The 19754-nt window shown below is 45.3% G+C and overlaps 1 protein-coding gene across 1 annotated transcript in view; it reads right to left on the bottom strand.

Annotated features, from left to right (window-relative positions):
- Positions 1-2829: 2829 nt before the first annotated feature.
- Positions 2830-19754, bottom strand: part of nlgn4xa (neuroligin 4 X-linked a) — a 103280-nt gene continuing 86355 nt past the window's right edge. The window contains exons 4-6 of the mRNA XM_072379311.1: positions 12981-13166; positions 9538-10327; positions 2830-4495 (exon numbers count right to left, since the gene is read on the bottom strand). Coding sequence (XP_072235412.1) covers positions 3601-4495; positions 9538-10327; positions 12981-13166 — 1871 coding nt within the window. The 3' untranslated portion in view covers positions 2830-3600. The remainder of the gene's footprint in view (positions 4496-9537; positions 10328-12980; positions 13167-19754) is intronic.

The raw sequence follows: 19754 nt of genomic DNA on the forward strand, positions 1-19754 counted from the left end.
ATATATTTCTTTATAAACATATCCAACTAATTTTATTACAAAAATTCACTGCCTTTTTTTTTTTATTTCTAAATAATACATTGCTGGTCACATTGTAAGCTCAGGCAGTGCTGAGATTGCAAGACAGAAAAAAGCCCACGATGAAAACTCTCAGAAGCATAACAGGATGGCAGCAGCTGGTTGGGATCCAGTCATTCCTCATTCACAGACATGTCTGAAAGCTCTTCCTGGACATGCAGTGTCTAAAGAGTGGACATACAGCGACGCACGGGTGAGACGACCTGAAGAAGCGCAGAGCGCACCTCTCCTGGGATGGGACGATACCGGGTGAGACGACCTGAAGAAACGCAGAGCGCACCTCTCCTGGGATGGGACGGTAACGGGTGAGACGACCTGAAGAAGCGCAGAGCGCACCTCTCCTGGGATGGGACGGTAACGGGTGAGACGACCTGGAGAAGCGCAGAGCGCACCTCTCCTAGGATGGGACGGTAACGGGTGAGACGACCTGAAGAAGCGCAGAGCGCACCTCTCCTAGGATGGGACGTACCGGGTGAGACAACCTGAAGAAGCGCAGAGCGCACCTCTCCTGGGATGGGACGGTAACGGGTGAGACGACCTGAAGAAGCGCAGAGCGCACCTCTCCTGGGATGGGACGGTAACGGGTGAGACGACCTGAAGAAGCGCAGAGCGCACCTCTCCTGGGATGGGACGGTAACGGGTGAGACGACCTGAAGAAGCGCAGAGCGCACCTCTCCTGGGATGGGACGGTAACGGGTGAGACGACCTGAAGAAGCGCAGAGCGCACCTCTCCTAGGATGGGACGGTAACGGGTGAGACGACCTGAAGAAGCGCAGAGCGCACCTCTCCTGGGATGGGACGTACCGGGTGAGACGACCTGAAGAAGCGCAGAGCGCACCTCTCCTGGGATGGGACGGTACCGGGTGAGACGACCTGAAGAAGCGCAGAGTGCACCTCTCCTGGGATGGGACGGTAACGGGTGAGACGACCTGAAGAAGCGCAGAGTGCACCTCTCCTGGGATGGGACGGTAACGGGTGAGACGACCTGAAGAAGCGCAGAGCGCACCTCTCCTGGGATGGGACGTACCGGGTGAGACGACCCGAAGAAGCGCAGAGCGCACCTCTCCTGGGATGGGACGGTACCGGGTGAGACGACCCGAAGAAGCGCAGAGCGCACCTCTCCTGGGATGGGACGGTACCGGGTGAGACGATCTGAAGAAGCGCAGAGCGCACCTCTCCTGGGATGGGACGTACCGGGTGAGACGACCTGAAGAAGCGCAGAGCGCACCTCTCCTGGGATGGGACGGTACCGGGTGAGACGATCTGAAGAAGCGCAGAGCGCACCTCTCCTGGGATGGGACGTACCGGGTGAGACGACCTGAAGAAGCGCAGAGCGCACCTCTCCTGGGATGGGACGTACCGGGTGAGACGACCCGAAGAAGCGCAGAGCGCACCTCTCCTGGGATGGGACGTACCGGGTGAGACGACCTTAAGAAGCGCAGAGCGCACCTCTCCTGGGATGGGACGTACCGGGTGAGACGACCTGAAGAAGCGCAGAGCGCACCTCTCCTGGGATGGGACGTACCGGGTGAGACGACCTGAAGAAGCGCAGAGCGCACCTCTCCTGGGATGGGACGTACCGGGTGAGACGACCTGAAGAAGCGCAGAGCGCACCTCTCCTGGGATGGGACGGTAACGGGTGAGACGACCTGAAGAAGCGCAGAGCGCACCTCTCCTAGGATGGGACGTACCGGGTGAGACGACCTGAAGAAGCGCAGAGCGCACCTCTCCTGGGATGGGCCGTACCGGGTGAGACGACCTGAAGAAGCGCAGAGCGCACCTCTCCTGGGATGGGACGTACCGGGTGAGACGACCTGAAGAAGCGCAGAGCGCACCTCTCCTGGGATGGGACGGTACCGGGTGAGACAACCTGAAGAAGCGCAGAGCGCACCTCTCCTGGGATGGGACGTACCGGGTGAGACGACCTGAAGAAGCGCAGAGCGCACCTCTCCTGGGATGGGACGGTAACGGGTGAGACGACCTGAAGAAGCGCAGAGCGCACCTCTCCTGGGATGGGACGTACCGGGTGAGACGACCTGAAGAAGCGCAGAGCGCACCTCTCCTGGGATGGGACGGTAACGGGTGAGACGACCCGAAGAAGCGCAGAGCGCACCTCTCCTGGGATGGGACGTACCGGGTGAGACGACCTTAAGAAGCGCAGAGCGCACCTCTCCTGGGATGGGACGTACCGGGTGAGACGACCTGAAGAAGCGCAGAGCGCACCTCTCCTGGGATGGGACGTACCGGGTGAGACGACCTGAAGAAGCGCAGAGCGCACCTCTCCTGGGATGGGACGGTACCGGGTGAGACAACCTGAAGAAGCGCAGAGCGCACCTCTCCTGGGATGGGACGTACCGGGTGAGACGACCTGAAGAAGCGCAGAGCGCACCTCTCCTGGGATGGGACGGTAACGGGTGAGACGACCTGAAGAAGCGCAGAGCGCACCTCTCCTAGGATGGGACGTACCGGGTGAGACGACCTGAAGAAGCGCAGAGCGCACCTCTCCTGGGATGGGACGGTAACGGGTGAGACGACCTGAAGAAGCGCAGAGCGCACCTCTCCTGGGATGGGACGGTAACGGGTGAGACGACCTGAAGAAGCGCAGAGCGCACCTCTCCTGGGATGGGACGTACCGGGTGAGACGACCCGAAGAAGCGCAGAGCGCACCTCTCCTGGGATGGGACGGTAACGGGTGAGACGACCTGAAGAAGCGCAGAGCGCACCTCTCCTGGGATGGGACGGTACCGGGTGAGAAGACCTGAAGAAGCGCAGAGCGCACCTCTCCTGGGATGAGACGTACCGGGTGAGAAGACCTGAAGAAGCGCAGAGCGCACCTCTCCTGGGATGGGATGGGATGGGACTGCGTTTGCATTTTGGTCATTCTGAGAAAACTAATGAAAAACATGTTGAAATCTGAAAAATACTGAAAATCGTTTGGATATATTTACACACACAAAACATAAAGCGAAAAATCCGAAGAACCTCAGCCAAAATTTAAAAAAAAAAAAAAAAAAAAACAATAATAGAAGTTATGTTATTTTGTCTTTTCTTTTTCTTTTAGATAGTTTAAATTTCCACACATGACTGTATACCTTTTCCTCTTCTTTTTTAAGTTTTCATACATTTCAGGATGTAGGATTCTGTACTCGGGTCAGGTGTCTGATCATGAGACGATGATGTTCCGCTGTTGCCACTGGCTTCCTGCAGTGTATTTATGGCACAAAAGCCCACACAAGGCTTATTTGCCCGTTTTGTGTTACAAGAATATTAACAGTCCGTCACTGGTTGCTTCCTCTTTTGGTAAAACCTTCCTCCAAAAAGAGTTATTACTAAAGTAACATTCATTTAGAATTTTTTTTCACAAGTTTATGATCAATTTATACTTTTTTATATTTTCCAAGAAGGCGTGGTAACAAAATAACATCTGCTTAGACTTTGGAGTCTGTGCTTTACACAGTCAGTCACACATATTTGCCTTTTGTGGGTCGTGGCTGGATCCGGCACCGTCCTGGCCCAGCTGAGCTATACCCGTGTTGTGGAGTGGCCGTGTGGCAGGTTAGTACTGTTCTGACTGCCACCGAAAGTATTGAAGTTGTGCAGAGGCTGCATGCCAGCCAGTGAGTTGGGGATCATGGTGATTGTGCTGGGTGTCATCAGGGGTATGTCATCGGGTGACCGGCGTAGGGTGAGGGTGTAGTCGGGTGGACAGGTGAGCCGCAGCGCGTCGTGGGTCTGCAGAGGCTCACACTCGTGGTGGTGCTCGTGCTCCAGCTGCTGCTGCTTCATCTGCAGTGACATCAGCTCCTCACTCTGCAAATGAGCCACGTCATTGGCTGTAGACTGAGCGTTAGCCGGGGCAGAGCTTCGCTGCGGGGTTAGGACACGGCGGTTGGACTCATGTCGCCGTTTGTCTTTTTTGTAGTACAGGGCTGCAAATGCAAGGATGTTTAGGAAGAGCAGTGACGCTCCCACAGCGATGGTGACGCTGAGCTCAGTGGAGTAGTCTCTCTTGGTCTCGATCACCACAGTCGACTCGTCAGTCAGGTCACCGCTCTTGTGTTGATCTGTGGTCTGTTTGGTGTTGGCGGAGGGAACCCCTGGGTGGCGTGTGGTGGATGGCCAGTTGTTTTTCCCTGGGAAGCGCTTGGTGTAAGGGTAGGGGGTGGTGTCTTGCGGCGGTATCTTGGTAGTGGTGGACACATATTGAAAAAACTCATTTATGTTGTGAAGATGCGGAACCAGTTCCAGCCAGAATGCAACCTTTGTAGCTCGGTAGTGGTCTCGGACTCGAGGCTTGAGGCCAATGTGAAGGTAGAGCTGGTCTTTGGGGTTATATTTGGTCCAGGCTACCTCCTCAAACCGGTTAGGCTTTGTATGGATGAATTTTGTGTCCTGTGGAACGGGCTGGTTTGGATCCCTGAAAGTAGAAAATCAGAGTTGATGTTTAGTATAGGATTAGATCATTTATGGATGGTACCTCTCTCATATGAACCTTTAAACATGAAGTAGTGGCTCATAGGATAACAGGACACATACAAAGACTTTTAAAAACAGATTTAATTTCAGATAATTCGGAAGCTGAAGCTGTTATTTATTAGACTTAGTGAACTCTACTTTATGACCACACAGGTGTGTGTGATGCCTGAATATGTGTTAATGAAAAGCTTTTCTATCTAAAGTCAAAGTCTAATTTATTTGTATCGCACATTTCATGTACAAAACAATTCAAAGTGTTTTACATAAAATAAAATCATTGCAGGGGGGAGCAGAAAAAGCATTAAAATATGTAAAATAATATAAATAGAATGAATTAAAACAAGCAATATATATATTATATGTATTATATTATATTCTCTGAACATATCACAGATGTATTTTGGGTCAAAATATCTAAGAAAAGTGTCACAGGCCCTGGGCCTATAAGAGGCCTATAAGCAATCATTTTCTTATGCACAAAATAGCTCTGAATTTAGAGATTATACCGTTTTAGCCATAAAATACAATTAAGACAAATGTATGTATGCAAGGGATGGTAAAAATCTGTGCTAACTGGTGATGATCATGAATTTCACCATCCGTACTGGATTAAAAACCGTCTCGTAGTTGTTGTTTTGGGATTAGATCGGTGATACTGTGAGTCACTGCTGATCGGATCCACTCAGCAGCTGCAGTGCACACAGTGATGCGGAGTAACACGAATGTTGTTTGGTTGAGAAAATAGGAAACAATGGTTGGACGCAGTAGTGATGCGTTGTTCCCTCTTGCTTCTCCCAACAGAGAGCGCTCTGACTGCTGCCTTCTGAGATTAAGGGAACACCTACTCGCACATCATGCAAACCCACTTAAAAACCTCAACTATCCCTCAACAAGGCACAAAACAGAAGTGTGTCCAAGATACCGACGTCTTTGAAGACAAAAATGACCCATGAGTTCTGAATTGGCACATTTTCATTGTTCTACTTATTTTTCAGAGCAAAGAAGGTCAAAAAGTTGATTTACATCTACAAACAGTTTGCTAATTTCACCAGTTAATTTCACTAAAATTCCTCTGTGTCAGTTTGTAACCCTTAACATACCCTTGTGTGAGTGTATTTTTTCCAGTTAATTAACATTGCACATATGTGTATTTCAAGCTAAACCGTGACCTTCTCCTAACACTGACCAGAGGCCTCAAACCACAGCCTGCAGGGCCTTTATGATGCATAGGAATGTATTCTATAAAAAGAAGGAACACTGAAAATATTTGATGCTACTTTGGGTTATGATTTATGCGTTATTTTGACCTGAATTTGCATCATTATTATCTTTTTAATCAAAGTTATTATCTGATATGGAAACAAGTGTTGTTTTGTGTAAAGAATTAAAGTAGAATTTGTGCTCTGTTCTATTGTTTAAACAGAAAAAACAGGCAGTAATAATATCTGAACAACCTCGGCCTCTACAGATGGAATAATGTCACCCTGTGCAGCATCCTGCAGGATGAAGGTAAAGTAAATGGAAGAACTGCTGGATAGAGAGCGGGATTTGAAGAAAATATGACAAATTTAGATATTAGAGTAAATTATCTCAGTACATTTCTATAACTAAGTCTGCAGATATTAACGTGACTTAATCTGTCACTGACTTGAAACTCTCCTGTGACTCAAAATATGAAATATAAAGACCATTTAAAGGACAAAAGTTCTGCAGTAAGGACAGAAATAAGCTGACACAGCATTATTTCAGGATAAGCTGTAATCATTTAATAAAGCTAATATAGAGCGTATGAACCTGAAAGAATAATTCTATGAGGTGCAACATGTTAAGAGCTCCACCTGTGATGTTGCCTTTTCAGTAGAAAGGTCTGAAACAGACGTAAAGGGAAGCCTACCCTCCAGCTGGCGGCTGCATATGGAGCCATACAACAAGCACTGCAGTGCATGTGGTGGGATTTCACTTAAGGTCTGTCATCTTAGTTCTAACATATGTCGGAACAGTTTGCCGCTCCTCTGCCACTGAATCTGCTATAAATAAATAGATGCTATGCTTAAGGCCTTCCATGCTTATTGAACTGCCAAATTCCATATGTTTCCACCAAATATTCAGCCTGTTAACAGTAACAGAAAGTCTTTTCCACAGGTTGATTGCTGCATCTTCTCCCTTTTAGTGTGAAAACTGAAAATTCAAAGCGGCCATCGGAGTGGTGCAACAGATGCTTTCATGTAGTTGGATGAGCTGCAGTGTATTCAGTGATGCCTCGCACCATCTGACGGCTGTGCAGCTTTGGATGTCTGTGACACAGCAGCTCATACAGACGTTTTCCAATCCTAAATATACATCAGAAACACTCTTTTCATTCACATTTAAAACTTCAGTAACTGATACACGATCAGTATAACCCATGATTAAAATTGTGGGAGTTGCAAAACAAAAATAAGAGAAAGAATTGTTCAGATCTAAGAAGAAGAGGCTCCTGAAACGTGTTCTGTAAAGGACAGACTTCAGAGGTCATAGCAGGGACAGATCCTGCTGAGGCTGTTTAAACCCTGCTGCTCAGCGACCAGGTCTCCATTTACCAGCAAAAAGTGTCTTTTTTTTAAAAAGAAAGGTCCTTATTGTTTACTGTCTGCCATCTCAGACTGAAAACAATTAGTGAGTCACAACATTTTAATCTTTGGCAGGTCAGAGGCAATTTGCAAAGCTGTTTCACTTTCTACTAATGCACAGGTCTGCCTCAAACAAAAGCACCCGAGGGAAGCCTGTGAACTGCTTTTACACATTACTGGGAGTTTTCCTATTTTATCTTTGCCATTTCCAATAACCTTCTTGTATAATCATCTTCCAAATGCAAATGAAAAGCTCTAATAATGAAAAGTCAGCGGGTGAGAGGAGGTGAAGAGGAGCAGCAGAAAGTCGAAAAGCAAGAATTAATCACGGAGTCCCGTTTCATAGAAAAAGTTCCTCATCCTTTGCTTTGTTTTGTGAGTTTTCCAAACTACCAGCTCAGATATGCGGCTGCTATCTGAGCAGCAAACATTAAAGACTGGGCACTGAATTGTTCTGCAGATCTTACGGTCGCTCTCTTCATAAACAGGATTCACGTTGTATCAGCTGTGTGTGTGATCGGGATGGCGCAGCACACTGATACACTGAAGACAACGAGGTGATCAGCGTTTGAGGAGGTGATCAGCGTTTGAGGAAGTGATCAGCGTTTGAGCAAGTGATCAGCGTTTGAGGAAGTGATCAGCGTTTGAGGAAGTGATCAGCGTTTGAGGAGGTGATCAGCGTTTGAGGAAGTGATCAGTGTTTGAGGAAGTGATCAGCGTTTGAGGAAGTGATCAGCGTTTGAGGAAGTGATCAGCGTTTGAGGAAGTGATCAGCGTTTGAGGAAGTGATCAGCGTTTGAGCAAGTGATCAGCGTTTGAGGAGGTGATCAGCGTTTGAGGAGGTGATCAGCGTTTGAGGAAGTGATCAGCATTTGAGGAAGTGATCAGACGCAGTGTGATTCTGGTGGCAGGAACGACACCAGAAAATGAAAATGAGGATCATTTTTAAAGGATAGCGTCCCTGCACTGCACATTACCATAGCAATACTTAGTTGTATTATGATTACACTGAAACTGTCACGTTCTTTTGCGCATAAATTTCAAAACATCAATCTGCCGTGAGTCACAGTGGGAGACGTCACAGTGAGCGGGCGACACATACTGAGAAGCGACCACAATCACAATGATGAATTTGCTTTAAATCAATGCTTCTTCCCAAAATGTCTAAAGAAGCCAGTTCCCTGTGAGCCAGGCACTAAATACTTCAGCCTATGATGCTGATCAAGACCTTTTTTATGCCCCTATAAGTGAGTTTTCAGTGTGACTGGTCTGCAAACACCATGATACCTGATTACATGGTGTGTGAAGCAAAAACGGGATCCAAATATAAACAGCAAGCAAATTCCTTCATCAAATCCAGGACTGCGGCAGCGCCAGGGGAGGATTTAACAGGTTTATCTAACCTCCACCTGATTCCCAGCTTTATGTTTAAATCTGTAATCTCAGCTATTTTTCTTTTTTGTTCTATCAACCCTCAAATCTATGTTTGGAGCACTTCCTGACAGCATCGATGGTACATTTTACAGATTTTAAAGACCAAACCATAAACCTGAAGCTTTTAACTTCTTCTGTACAGGCTGCTGAAACAGTCACAAACCTATATTGTATTATTAATTAGATTTAAAATGTCTTTTCATTTGTCGCGTCAGTGGTACAATATATACAGTAAATATTATCGGCTGTTCGGGATATGATTGAATGCTCCAGATATTTCCAATGTTCAAAGACATGTAGGTTACATTAATTAATATTTCTAGGATTTCTAAGATTTTTCACGAAGCTTTACTCACGTGATCACAGACACTTTTATTTTTATGGATAAATGGTTCTGTCCATATAATTTAACCATCCATTTTTTCTTTTGGTAAATCTACTCTGTTTGAAGAGCATAACCCGCCACCAGTTCCTGTTCAAGCTGTGAGTGACGATCACCTCATAAGCATCCAAATGCAGTAAAAACCCACCTGAATCACAGCTTTATCTACATGTCTGAGACATATTAACAGAAGTGTTTAGTACGCATGTGAGAGAAATATCATGGAGAGCATCCCTTTGTATAACTTGTCTGCAGAGCATAGACTGCAGGTTGTGTAATCTCTGCCTTTCTGAGAATATGTGTGGTGTTCTGCAGATGCAATGCAGAAATCCCCAGACATAGCATTTACTTTGCTCATGATTTGTCTTACAACATGAAAACCATCTTATGGACATGTCAAGAAGATTAAAGACATTATTTTTGTCAAAGGGGGAGCCCAATATGTATTGTCACATACACTGTGGGAATATATTTCTTAAAGCATGAATAAACATGCTTTAACCATGCATTTTCCAGGAAAACAAGGACAATAAAACAGCAGTGGAAAAGAAAACTTACCCTGTTTTTGCAAAATTAGTCCAGTAGGTCATGACGACTGCACTCAGCATCACATCATTCTTAGAGAAGTTGCAGTTGAAAAGATCTGTGGGTCCAATCATGGGGATCCCAAACACATATGGTACTTCGTCGCCATGGGCAGAATCAGCCCAGCTGGGCTTCATGTCGCTTTGACAATGGTGGTAGAAGGCATAAAAGTAGGTGGGTGAGCCATACTGGGCGTGGAGATCAGCTGTGGCCACAGCAGGTGCCACCCACTGGTGGTCGGTGAACAGCGCCACCAGCGTCTTTCGTCGAGTTTCTGGGTTCTCCCTGTCTGCCCAGTCAGTGTACATGAATTTGATGGTCTCACGCAATGTGTCCTTACCCTCTGGGTAGCCATAGAGATGGTCCACAAAGTCTGACACAGCAAAGTCAAAATCATTGGCGGACACCCCATCCTCACTGTCCACGATGCCATCCACAAACTTAAACCCCTCGCCCTGGTTGACCCCCAGCATGATGTCATAGTTCAGGAACTCCCCTTGCTCCATAAGTATCTGGGGGTCATCTGGGATTACGTCGCCATCAATCACAGGCCCAAATGCAATGTGGTATTTTGCAGGTGTGATGTACTGCTCTATCAGTTCCTTGTAGTTCTTCTTTTGCAGGCACTCCACCAGGTCGATGGTGTCCAGCATGTTGCAGCCCACCTTCTCGGCGAGAGAACGCGTGTACTTTGCAGGCTGGTAATTGACCGCCCAGCTGGACAGTGCTGTACCGCTCTGGATGATGGCTTTCTGAAAGAGATCTGAGATTTGAACTGGTGTTAGTAAAGCACACAAGAAGAACTGTGTTTATGCTTCGTGGGAATAACCATCTTTTAATTGAAAAGTTTTAGGTTTTAATTGCAAACAAACAAAACAAAAATCCTGATAAATTTTTTCAATTAGTTAACTCTCATTATATGTAGTATTTCAACTGCCATCAGAATCTTCTGTATTCACTCTACATTAACATGAGCTCAGAGAGGAAAGCAGCAAAGTAACCACACTGGTATTGTTTTTATTCACCAGTTTATGAACCCAAAGGTATGTCAAGTTTTGTCTCATTTCCTTACGTTTTTGTTGATAATACACCCATTTGCATAGTTTAGATCTGCAACACATTCCAAAAACAGCTTAGATGTTAAACCAGTTGGAAATGTTGAATTTCTCTCTCACAAAACTTAAAGCACAGTCTGTCATTGAGGATAGGTCACCTCGGAGAGCCTTTTATGGGCAAGTTTTTCAGCACTTTTTTTGTCCCTTTGGGAGTTAGGGTGCAACAGTATAGGGTATCTCTTGTTTCAACATTCTCTGCTGGGGACAGCCAGTCCAGCACCCGTACCTCTTCTTCCTCAGCCAGGCCTTTGGAATGTGGCAGAATGTGGTTTTCCATGGTCTGCTTGAACAATGCTGGGACGTCCCTGGAAAAGATGTGGCCTTGAAGGCAGCATATGTTGCTGTAAAATCTCAGTGAGCTTTTCTGCATTAATGCTGCCATCACAGAAGTGGAAATGAGCTTTGCCCCCTGATCCAACCCCATACCATCACAGAGCCTGGCTGCAGGGACTGGTTGCTGACAGCAGGCTGGATGCTGCTTTTGCTCTCTGCTCCATTTCTTCCAACAAAGATCTAGAATACTGATGGGTCTGACCACAGCACACGTTTCCACCGTGTGACGGTCCATCCCAGACGCCTCCGAGCCCAGAGAAGTGGACGAGGTTAACATCAGGCTTCTTTTCTGCACAGTAAAGCTTGTGAATGGAACTCTGTATTGTAGTGCTTGACAAAGGTTTCCCATTGTTGTAATCCCTTGTTTGAAGAAAACAGCTGAATGATTTCCCAACACATTTGTTGACAAACTGGAGATCCACTGCCCATCTTTGCTCCTCAAAGACTCAGCCTTTCATGTATGCTTCTTTATACCAAAGCAGTGATGCAATCACATGTTCACATCATCTGTTTGAAGTAGCATCCAAATATATGCATAATATGCTTACCTCGTCTTTAATTCTGAATTGCACCCATCATTACTTTTTTTTTCTCAAGTGCCTTGAGATGACAATTGTTGTAATTTGGCACTATATAAATAAAAGTGAATTGAATTGAATTGGAATATGTTGCAGGACTACTGTGCCTGATTAATGAATGAATAAATGCCAAACTGGAACACAAACTTTGCTGCTTGCTATTTATACCAACATCACCGCAGGCAGCTTCCTCATGCTGGAATATTGTTAGTACAACTTCATGGGCTGCCAATCAGCAAGTAGGCCAGAATACACAAGGAACACTGGGATGATCTGTATTTGCTTTTTGTTTCAGAGAATTCTATTTATACTCATGCAAACACGCAATGGTGGTGACTCAACCAGGCCCACTGCAAAGTCTGTTTTGGCACTTCCCTCAAGGCCCGGTACGCCGCACACACGCTTTTACTGCAGCTGCTTCAAGTCATGGAGCATCAGTTAAACCTCAGCTCACATCTTCATTTTGAAACTTGATGTACAGAGTCCCCGAGGTTTTATGAGCCTGGCATGTTGATGCACAAGCTGATGATGCTGCTGTTTTCACAGCAGAGCTCCTGCAGACAGAGGCAGATGCACGTTACCTTTACCCTGGTGATGTATTACACACCAAATGGCAGGGTGTTTATTTACTATCTCAGCCGTGATTGCTGCCCCTTCAGAACAAGACGATTTTTATCTAAATGTAAAGTAAGCCATTTGTGCTGCTGCATTACACAACACGGGAAAATGGAAAAAGAAGAGAAAAGGCAGCAACAGAAGACCAAAAGAGGATTGTCCTGTTTGATGTCCTATAAAGTGTGGTGTCTTCTCAGCTGGCGGCAAGATAAAACCGAGAGCCTGAGCAGCTTACAAAAGGTGCATTTTCACAAACCTGTGCTCATCCAATAAGAGGGGATTTTGCATGGGAACCTCTGTATTTGACTTTTCACTAATTCTAATAGTTCATGCACATAAAGGTAAAAATACATGATGAGACTCCAGAATCTGGTCCTTCTTCTCCAGCGAATATGGTCAAAGACTGCATGCACTGATAGAACTGATGCTAATAGTGAAATGTAACAAAGTACACTCTGAATAATTGATGCAATAGAACTAATTTAGTCTCCTCAGCCACCAAGGTGGGGTTATTATCTTATCATTGATTTGTGCTTTGTTCTCAGGATGTCAGATACCATTAGTCAAAGCACAAGGATTTCTTTGGCATTGTTGCCCTGAGCAGCAGCTGTGGCAGTAACAGACAGAAGCAGCTTGGCACTGTCTACAAGTTTCCTCTCTGCAGCTGGACACAAGAGGAACATATGTGTGGAGATTCAAAGGTGAGTGCTGAAAGACAGAATAAAGCAATACATGAACTAATACATCCGGTCTGGCTGTGAGCAGAAACACAAACCTTCTGAGTAATGTGAGAGGGTGAGCAGGCTGACGCACGATGCTCCGGCACCAGAGCCAAATATGGTCACTCTCTTTGGGTCTCCTTTGAAGGCCTGGATGTTTTCTTTGATCCATCTGAGAGCCTGAATTTGATCCAGCAGGCCGTAGTTGCCCTTGGCTGCCTGGTCTCCTGTGCTCAGAAAACCTGGATAGATGAAAATACCCAAGAGAGAGCAGATCTCAGTTTAACTTGTGAACCATTTTTTAATGGGAATCATTCCACTGTGGAAAGAGCTGAGCCACTTTTGCTTTGTTTCAAGGTCTGAAATCTCCAGAAACTTCCGCCATCAATGTTTCAGGGACTTGAGTTGGAGACATTTTGGAACACAGCTGGTTGTGCTTTCTGTGTTTACTCAACCGTAAAAGAAAGACCTGCAGGAAGATTAACCCAAAGGTGAGTTCATCTGCTGCTCAACACAGCACCGAACAAACGAGCAGTTTTCTGTTGAGTGGAAAAACAGAGACCTTTCATCCAGACTGTTATACAGTGAACCTATAAACAGAACAAGTTGAGTCTTTAGCCATGAGACCAAAATATCAGAAGTTCAGCCCGGACCAGTCGAAGGGTCGAATGTGTGTGTGAGAATGGGTGAATGTGGCTTGTCACCTAGACTAGAAAAGCTTTATGTAATTACAGTCCATCATTTATCATTCAGTGTCATTAAGATCAAAACCACAATTTCTCCATTTAACAATGCATTTGTATATAAAGAACACAATTTATGGTAAGACAACACATTCACAGATTTATTTAAAGGGCCATTATACATCCTCAGACATTTAGGGGCAAACAAAGCTCTTCCTCTTTTGTGGGAGAAAACAGCTGCTGTGCTCACGTGGCTGTCGGACCCTGTCACCCTGGAACAAGCTGTCCCAGATTACATCGACGACGGCGATCCCAGCTGTGGACACCGAGAGGAGTGGAAGTAGTTTGGCAACAGTGGCTGCCGTGTGAATGGATTGTATTTACAGAGCACTTTCCTACTCTTGTCGATCACAGAGCGTGTGTCTATACAGTGCTACAGCCTGTGCCGTGACACACTGATGAACACGCCGGGGGCACCTTGCAGTTCATTATTTACTTCCAGCATCCACAGATTGAACCCCCAAATACCCAACTGGCAGACCACGACTCTTGCTCCTGCCCTACAGCTGCCCAAATCTATGTGTGCGTGTGGATATTCCCTGAATTATTACATTCATTCATTACTTCCAAATGTAGCTCACAGGCCTTCCTAGGTTCAAGCGTAATGGAAACAAGCTGACTGACAGAGGGCTCCTGTGTCTTATGTAGCGCTACTGCATCAGCTTCTTCAAAGGCAGGAAGGGTGCCTTTGAACACCATATTTACATCAAAAGGTTTCCATTTACTGGATCTCCTTTTTCTGCCGTATGAAAAAATCCTTCAACTGTAATCTCTAATAGAAAGAAAGATGATAAAATGGATAAGCACAGTTCCGCTGCTCCATGCACCAAATACAAATTGTCAAGTATGCAAAGACCTTTGAATTTGATTTGAATTTCACCCATGGCTCCAGAAACGACTGCCCAGTACAAACTACATCCAGACCACCCAGCTTGGCAGCAACCTCCTTATTCCAGAACTTGTTGACAAATTAGCAAATATGCCTAAACCCATTAAGTGGCTTTCTAAATGGTGCCAGTGGGGCAGCTGGGTGCACCTCACTGCCAGGCCAGAGAACTTTGCTGCCAAAGCTGGCAGAGATGGCTGCTCTCTGCAAGCTAACCAAGACCAAAAGAGTGAGAGTGAGAAAAGAAGAGGAGAGGCAGCTTGTGGCTGTTTGATCCGGTTGGTCATGGTGAGGTAGAGGCCAGGGGTGGGAAGGATGACAGGGCCAGTGGCAGCCTTAAAGGTGTTTGCAACAAAACAAAAGATGCTTAAAAACAGGAAATGAAATGATTTCATACAAAAGGGTGAAGTAGTGGGTTAGATCTTCCAGTTTAAACCTGTACATTCTCAGAGGGAACTGTTGGCTTCTTTATTCTATTTGATCTTATTTCATTTCATGTAAACTGGTACTTTGTAAATAGAACTGCACAGATTTATATCATCAATATGAGAGTGAAAAGGCAGATCCAACTTCAGCATGGCAGCCTTCCAGACTGAGACTGAGAACTCCATGCATGGAGTTAAATAAGAATAAAAATACCAGTACTAGAGAATGACAAAAGCATCATCTGAAGATGCGGTGGATATTTTTACTCCTGCAGTTTCTATCAGAGAGCCACATCTGAGTTTAGAGCCAGAGCAGGCTGTCAACACTTAAATGGAAAAGCTCTGCTGGTTTAAAACTGCCCTCAGGGAGAATCATATAAGGAAGGTAGACACATTTTCAACCAGAGGTTAAAGTTAGGAAAACATTGTGACTAAGACAGACAAAGTAATATTGAAATATCCTTTTCCTGGACAACAGGCGGATGAGTCTGACATCCTCTCCCTTCGTGGTGTAATCACAAAATGCATGATGAGCTTCCTGAAGGCCTTTCAGTGTGTTTAACTGGAGAAACAGAACAGCTGCCAGAGACAGTGAGGAGGACTTCATTTATAAGCCATGTCAGGCTAATATCATTTTCCAATGAGAAGTTGGAGGTAATGGTGGAAGAAGACCAGAGCTGAATTTAAACATTTAAAGCAGCTGTGTGGGGATACTTTTGGGTGTCAGGGACAGTAAAGCACTCTCCTGCAAGGATTGTAAACAGAGATCTGGGCAAAAGATCAAATTCACTGACAGGAGTCAGCACAGCTCCATCAGTGGCATCTTCACATGGAGAAAATAAAAATGTTGTGGCTCCCATTCCAGCTGCTGTGAAAACGGTACTGATGTCTAATGAGTGATGAAAAGACTAAGTTTCTGCTCATAATGAAAATGCATTAAATAGGCTGCTGTTCTGATCTAACTCCAGCTTGTAGGATGCACTCTCAGGCCTTAATTTCTAAGAACTGGACTGATTCATTTCAGTTGTTGAACAGCTGACTTTCTTCCCCGCTGCTTCACACTTAGCTGTGAACCGCTCCAGAGCAGCTGAAGGTCAGAACCACATTATCTGCAAAAAGCAGAGATGTAACCCTGAGGTTCCCAAACCAGACGCCCTCCTCTGCTTGACCACACCTCCAGATCCTGTCCATGGAAACCACAAACAGTATTCGTGACGACGGGCAGCCCTGGTGGAGTCCAACACGCTTCGTAAACCAGCTCTACTTTGGACCGAGAATGCAGACACAGCTCCAACTTTGGTCATACAGGGACTGGATAGCTTGCAAAAGTGACTCCAGTCTGAGGTTTGACAATTGATCGTGGCCTCCTCTCCACCACCCTGGAGTAAACTTTCTGGGGAGGCTGAGTAGCTGAACCCTCTGTAGATGGAGCACACTCTCCGGTCCCCTTTGTTAAAAATGGGAACCACCACCCCGGTCTGCCACTCCACCGGTGTTGTCCCAGACCTCCGTGTGACATTGAACGGTCGTGTCAGCCAGCGCAGCCCCTCAACGTCCACAGCATAAAAGTAAACAAAGTGTTTTGAATTGAATTGAAATCCCCCGATGAGGGAACAGGGTTCAGCGGGTTTTGGGAGACATGTTTCATTGCTGGACACGACACACTGGTTATTACATTAATGGCCATTCCTTTTGCTCCATTGTTGGGTTTTCTTACGGCTGTCAGACAGCCAGAGGAGACCCATCAGCAGCAGGACTCGCTGCTTCCCTCCCCTCTCTGCATAAATGCTGCTTTCACAGGCAGGAAGCTTAATGTAGGTCAGTCATGACAAAGCACAGAGTGAAAAGAGCCACAAGTCTGAACAGCACCAAGACAGGGCAGCTGATGAATGGTCTTGCTGATTGATTTCAACACTTTTATGTGGGTCAGAACCTGTCAGACAGAACATTCTGATGGCTGCGTTAAGTTTCTAAAACTTCTCTGTTATAACGTCCAATAGATATTTAGAACAAATTGTAAACCATTTGAGTGAATAGAAAAGGATGCTTAGTGAATATTTGCACACTGGAGAAATGTGTGAATAAGACCGAACTCTCTTTGTGGCGGTGAAATTCCCAGTATGAGCAGCAGCATATCTGTTTGGCGCAATCTTTGTTTCACAGATACTTAGGCTTGAATATGAATTAAAGTGCACTGATCTGGAAATCATTCAAGCCCTTAAACTATTTAAAGTGAAATCTTAAGGGAGAGAGTTTCTGGAACAGCATAAAACTGATGCCACTGTTTTTATCAACAAGAGGAAAATTAATACTTAATAAAATGATGAAATATGTTTCACATTTAAGAAAACTGTCTTAATAAATCATTCCCTGACCAGCGGCTGTGTTAAAAGTTGCATCAGAAGGAAGAACAAAAGGAGAATTTCATGATTTATTCTTGAAAAGCAGTTAAACCAAGAATATTTTCCTTATCGTAACAGCAATAATAAAACTTAAACTACTTCAAACATATATGAACTGTATATGACTTCAGCAGTAAATTGTACAGAAGCCCAATGGGATTAATGTGAAATGCAGTAAAGTATCAAGAGGCAAAACAATACATGGCCACCATCACTTTTTGGTGTTGGAGTTCCAATGCTGGAAGAGCCTCGACTCCCTCTCTTGAGACCGCATCAGAAGGTGCTGCACTGGATATCTCACAGCATAACTCAGTCTTGTAAATGGGGTTCTTCTCAACCCAGTTAGCCAAAGCCACTCCACAGGTGTTCCAGCTGAAATGACTTAATGTGCACAGAACATCTGAGCTGACATTGGAGAGTCTTGTAAATACCATCAGAGCGTTATCAAAATGCCACAGCATGTCAGTGCACCCAGTTTAATGTTAAAGAGGATCATCAGCAGAAGCAGAGTGGCACATACGACCGAGGGAAATGTCTCTGTGACCTGGCTGAATGCCACGAAGAGCCGTGTGTTTCACTTGTTTAGCTCATTCACATTAAAAAGAAGTGAACGCTGAAACAGGTTCTGCTAACTGTAATGATAGCACAGAGACACCACTGGTTAGAGTTACTAGTGATCTCCTCACGGCCTGTCGAGTAGATCTCAGGTTAACGTTTAGTACTGTTGATCATTGTAACGGAGACTGGGCTTGTTCTTGGGATCAACCACACCACACGCCTCAGTCATAATGAGTCTTTGGCACAGGTCCTTATTTCCATTTTTATGCAGATGACAGCCAGTTATGTCTGTCTTTGTAGCCAGCCAAGACAAAGCATTGTGAAACTGTTAATGTGCCTCTGAGAAAAGAAATCCCAGATAGCCCTAAATGTTCTTTCCCTGAATTCAAGCAGGGCTGCAGGGTGGTGAGATGGTTAGCGGTCCTGGTCTGAGTGTCATTCGGGTTCTCTCTGTGTGGAGTTTGATGTTCTCCCTGAGTGTGACTTCTCAGTTTCCTTCCTGGTTGTTTGTCTTCTCTATCTCTGTGTTGGCTCTGTGACTGACTGGCGACCTGCCCGGTGCCTCTCCTTCTAACTGTTTCGGTACAAAGGCTTAATGTGAAAAGGAAGTATATTCTATGCTATTACTTTGTTCCATTTTAATGGAGGCAATTTGTTTAAAAATTGCCCCAAATTAACATTTGGGACATTAAAAGGGAGTTCTTCTCCCTTTTAAATGTGGTTTGCATCTGTTTATGGATGCAAACCACATTTTTATGAATCAGGATGGTGTGTCACACTGGTGCGGTTAGCACTGTCGCCCCACAGTGGTGAGAGTGGGTCATCCAATAACCAAGAAGGTTAGCGGTTCAATTCTCACTTCTCAAAGACTGGTGGACTGACAGCTGGAGGGGTGTCCTCCTCCTTGCCATGGCTGAAGTGCCCTTGAGCAAGGCACTGTAACCCCATGCTCCCCGGGCGCTGTGATTGGCTGCCTACTGCTCCAGTATGTGGTTTCTGTCACCATGACCTCTTTGTGTGTGTTCAACAGGTGTCAACCTGGATTGGTTAAATGCAGAGGAATAATTTTCTGTATCTACATGACAATAAAGTCTTAATCTAATAAAGGTTCCTGGTCTGAATCTCGACTGGAGCCATTTTCTCCCCGTGTATGGGTGGGTTCTCACCTTCCTCCCACAGTCCAAAAACATGCATGTTAGGTTAATCTGGGATTCTAAAATGACCTCAGGAGAGAGTGTGGTTGTTTGTCTTGTCTGTCTTTGTGTTGGTACTGGGATAAGGTGACCAGATTTCTGAAAGGAAAATTTCAATGTGGAGGTGAAAAATTTGCCAAAAAAAACAAAAAACCCTGCCAGTTCACACAAAATAAATAAGTTAAGATACAACATACCATTTATCGCAGCCGCTGGTCTCCTTTTCTTTCCTCAGCATCACTCTCAGCTACTCTCAGAAATACAATGAGGCTGTCTGAAGTTATGTTCCACTATCAGAGAATCTGAATGTTTGTTCTGATCCATGACTGTAATGGAAATATTAGAAGTTGTTAACTTAAGATTGGGTGTTCTGATGATCTATCTGGGTGCCAATAAACTGTAGAAGAAGAGAAAGTGGAGGGTCAATGTAGCCTCGCCTCTACAGCATCTCAGATGTGATTGTTGTCTCACAAAACTAAAGAAATCGGAAAAAAATTCAATGTGTGGATTCTTGGTCCAGATGATGATAAACTTGCATCAGAAATGTTAATCATCAAGGGGAATAAGAAGAGTGGAAATGTTTGGGATAAGCTTACGAAGCTCAGCTGCAGCCATGTTCAGAC

Source organism: Leuresthes tenuis, unplaced genomic scaffold (genome assembly GCF_036924035.1).
Source record: "Leuresthes tenuis unplaced genomic scaffold, fLeuTen1.0.hap1 SCAF_1, whole genome shotgun sequence".
NCBI classification, from domain to species: domain Eukaryota; kingdom Metazoa; phylum Chordata; class Actinopteri; order Atheriniformes; family Atherinopsidae; genus Leuresthes; species Leuresthes tenuis.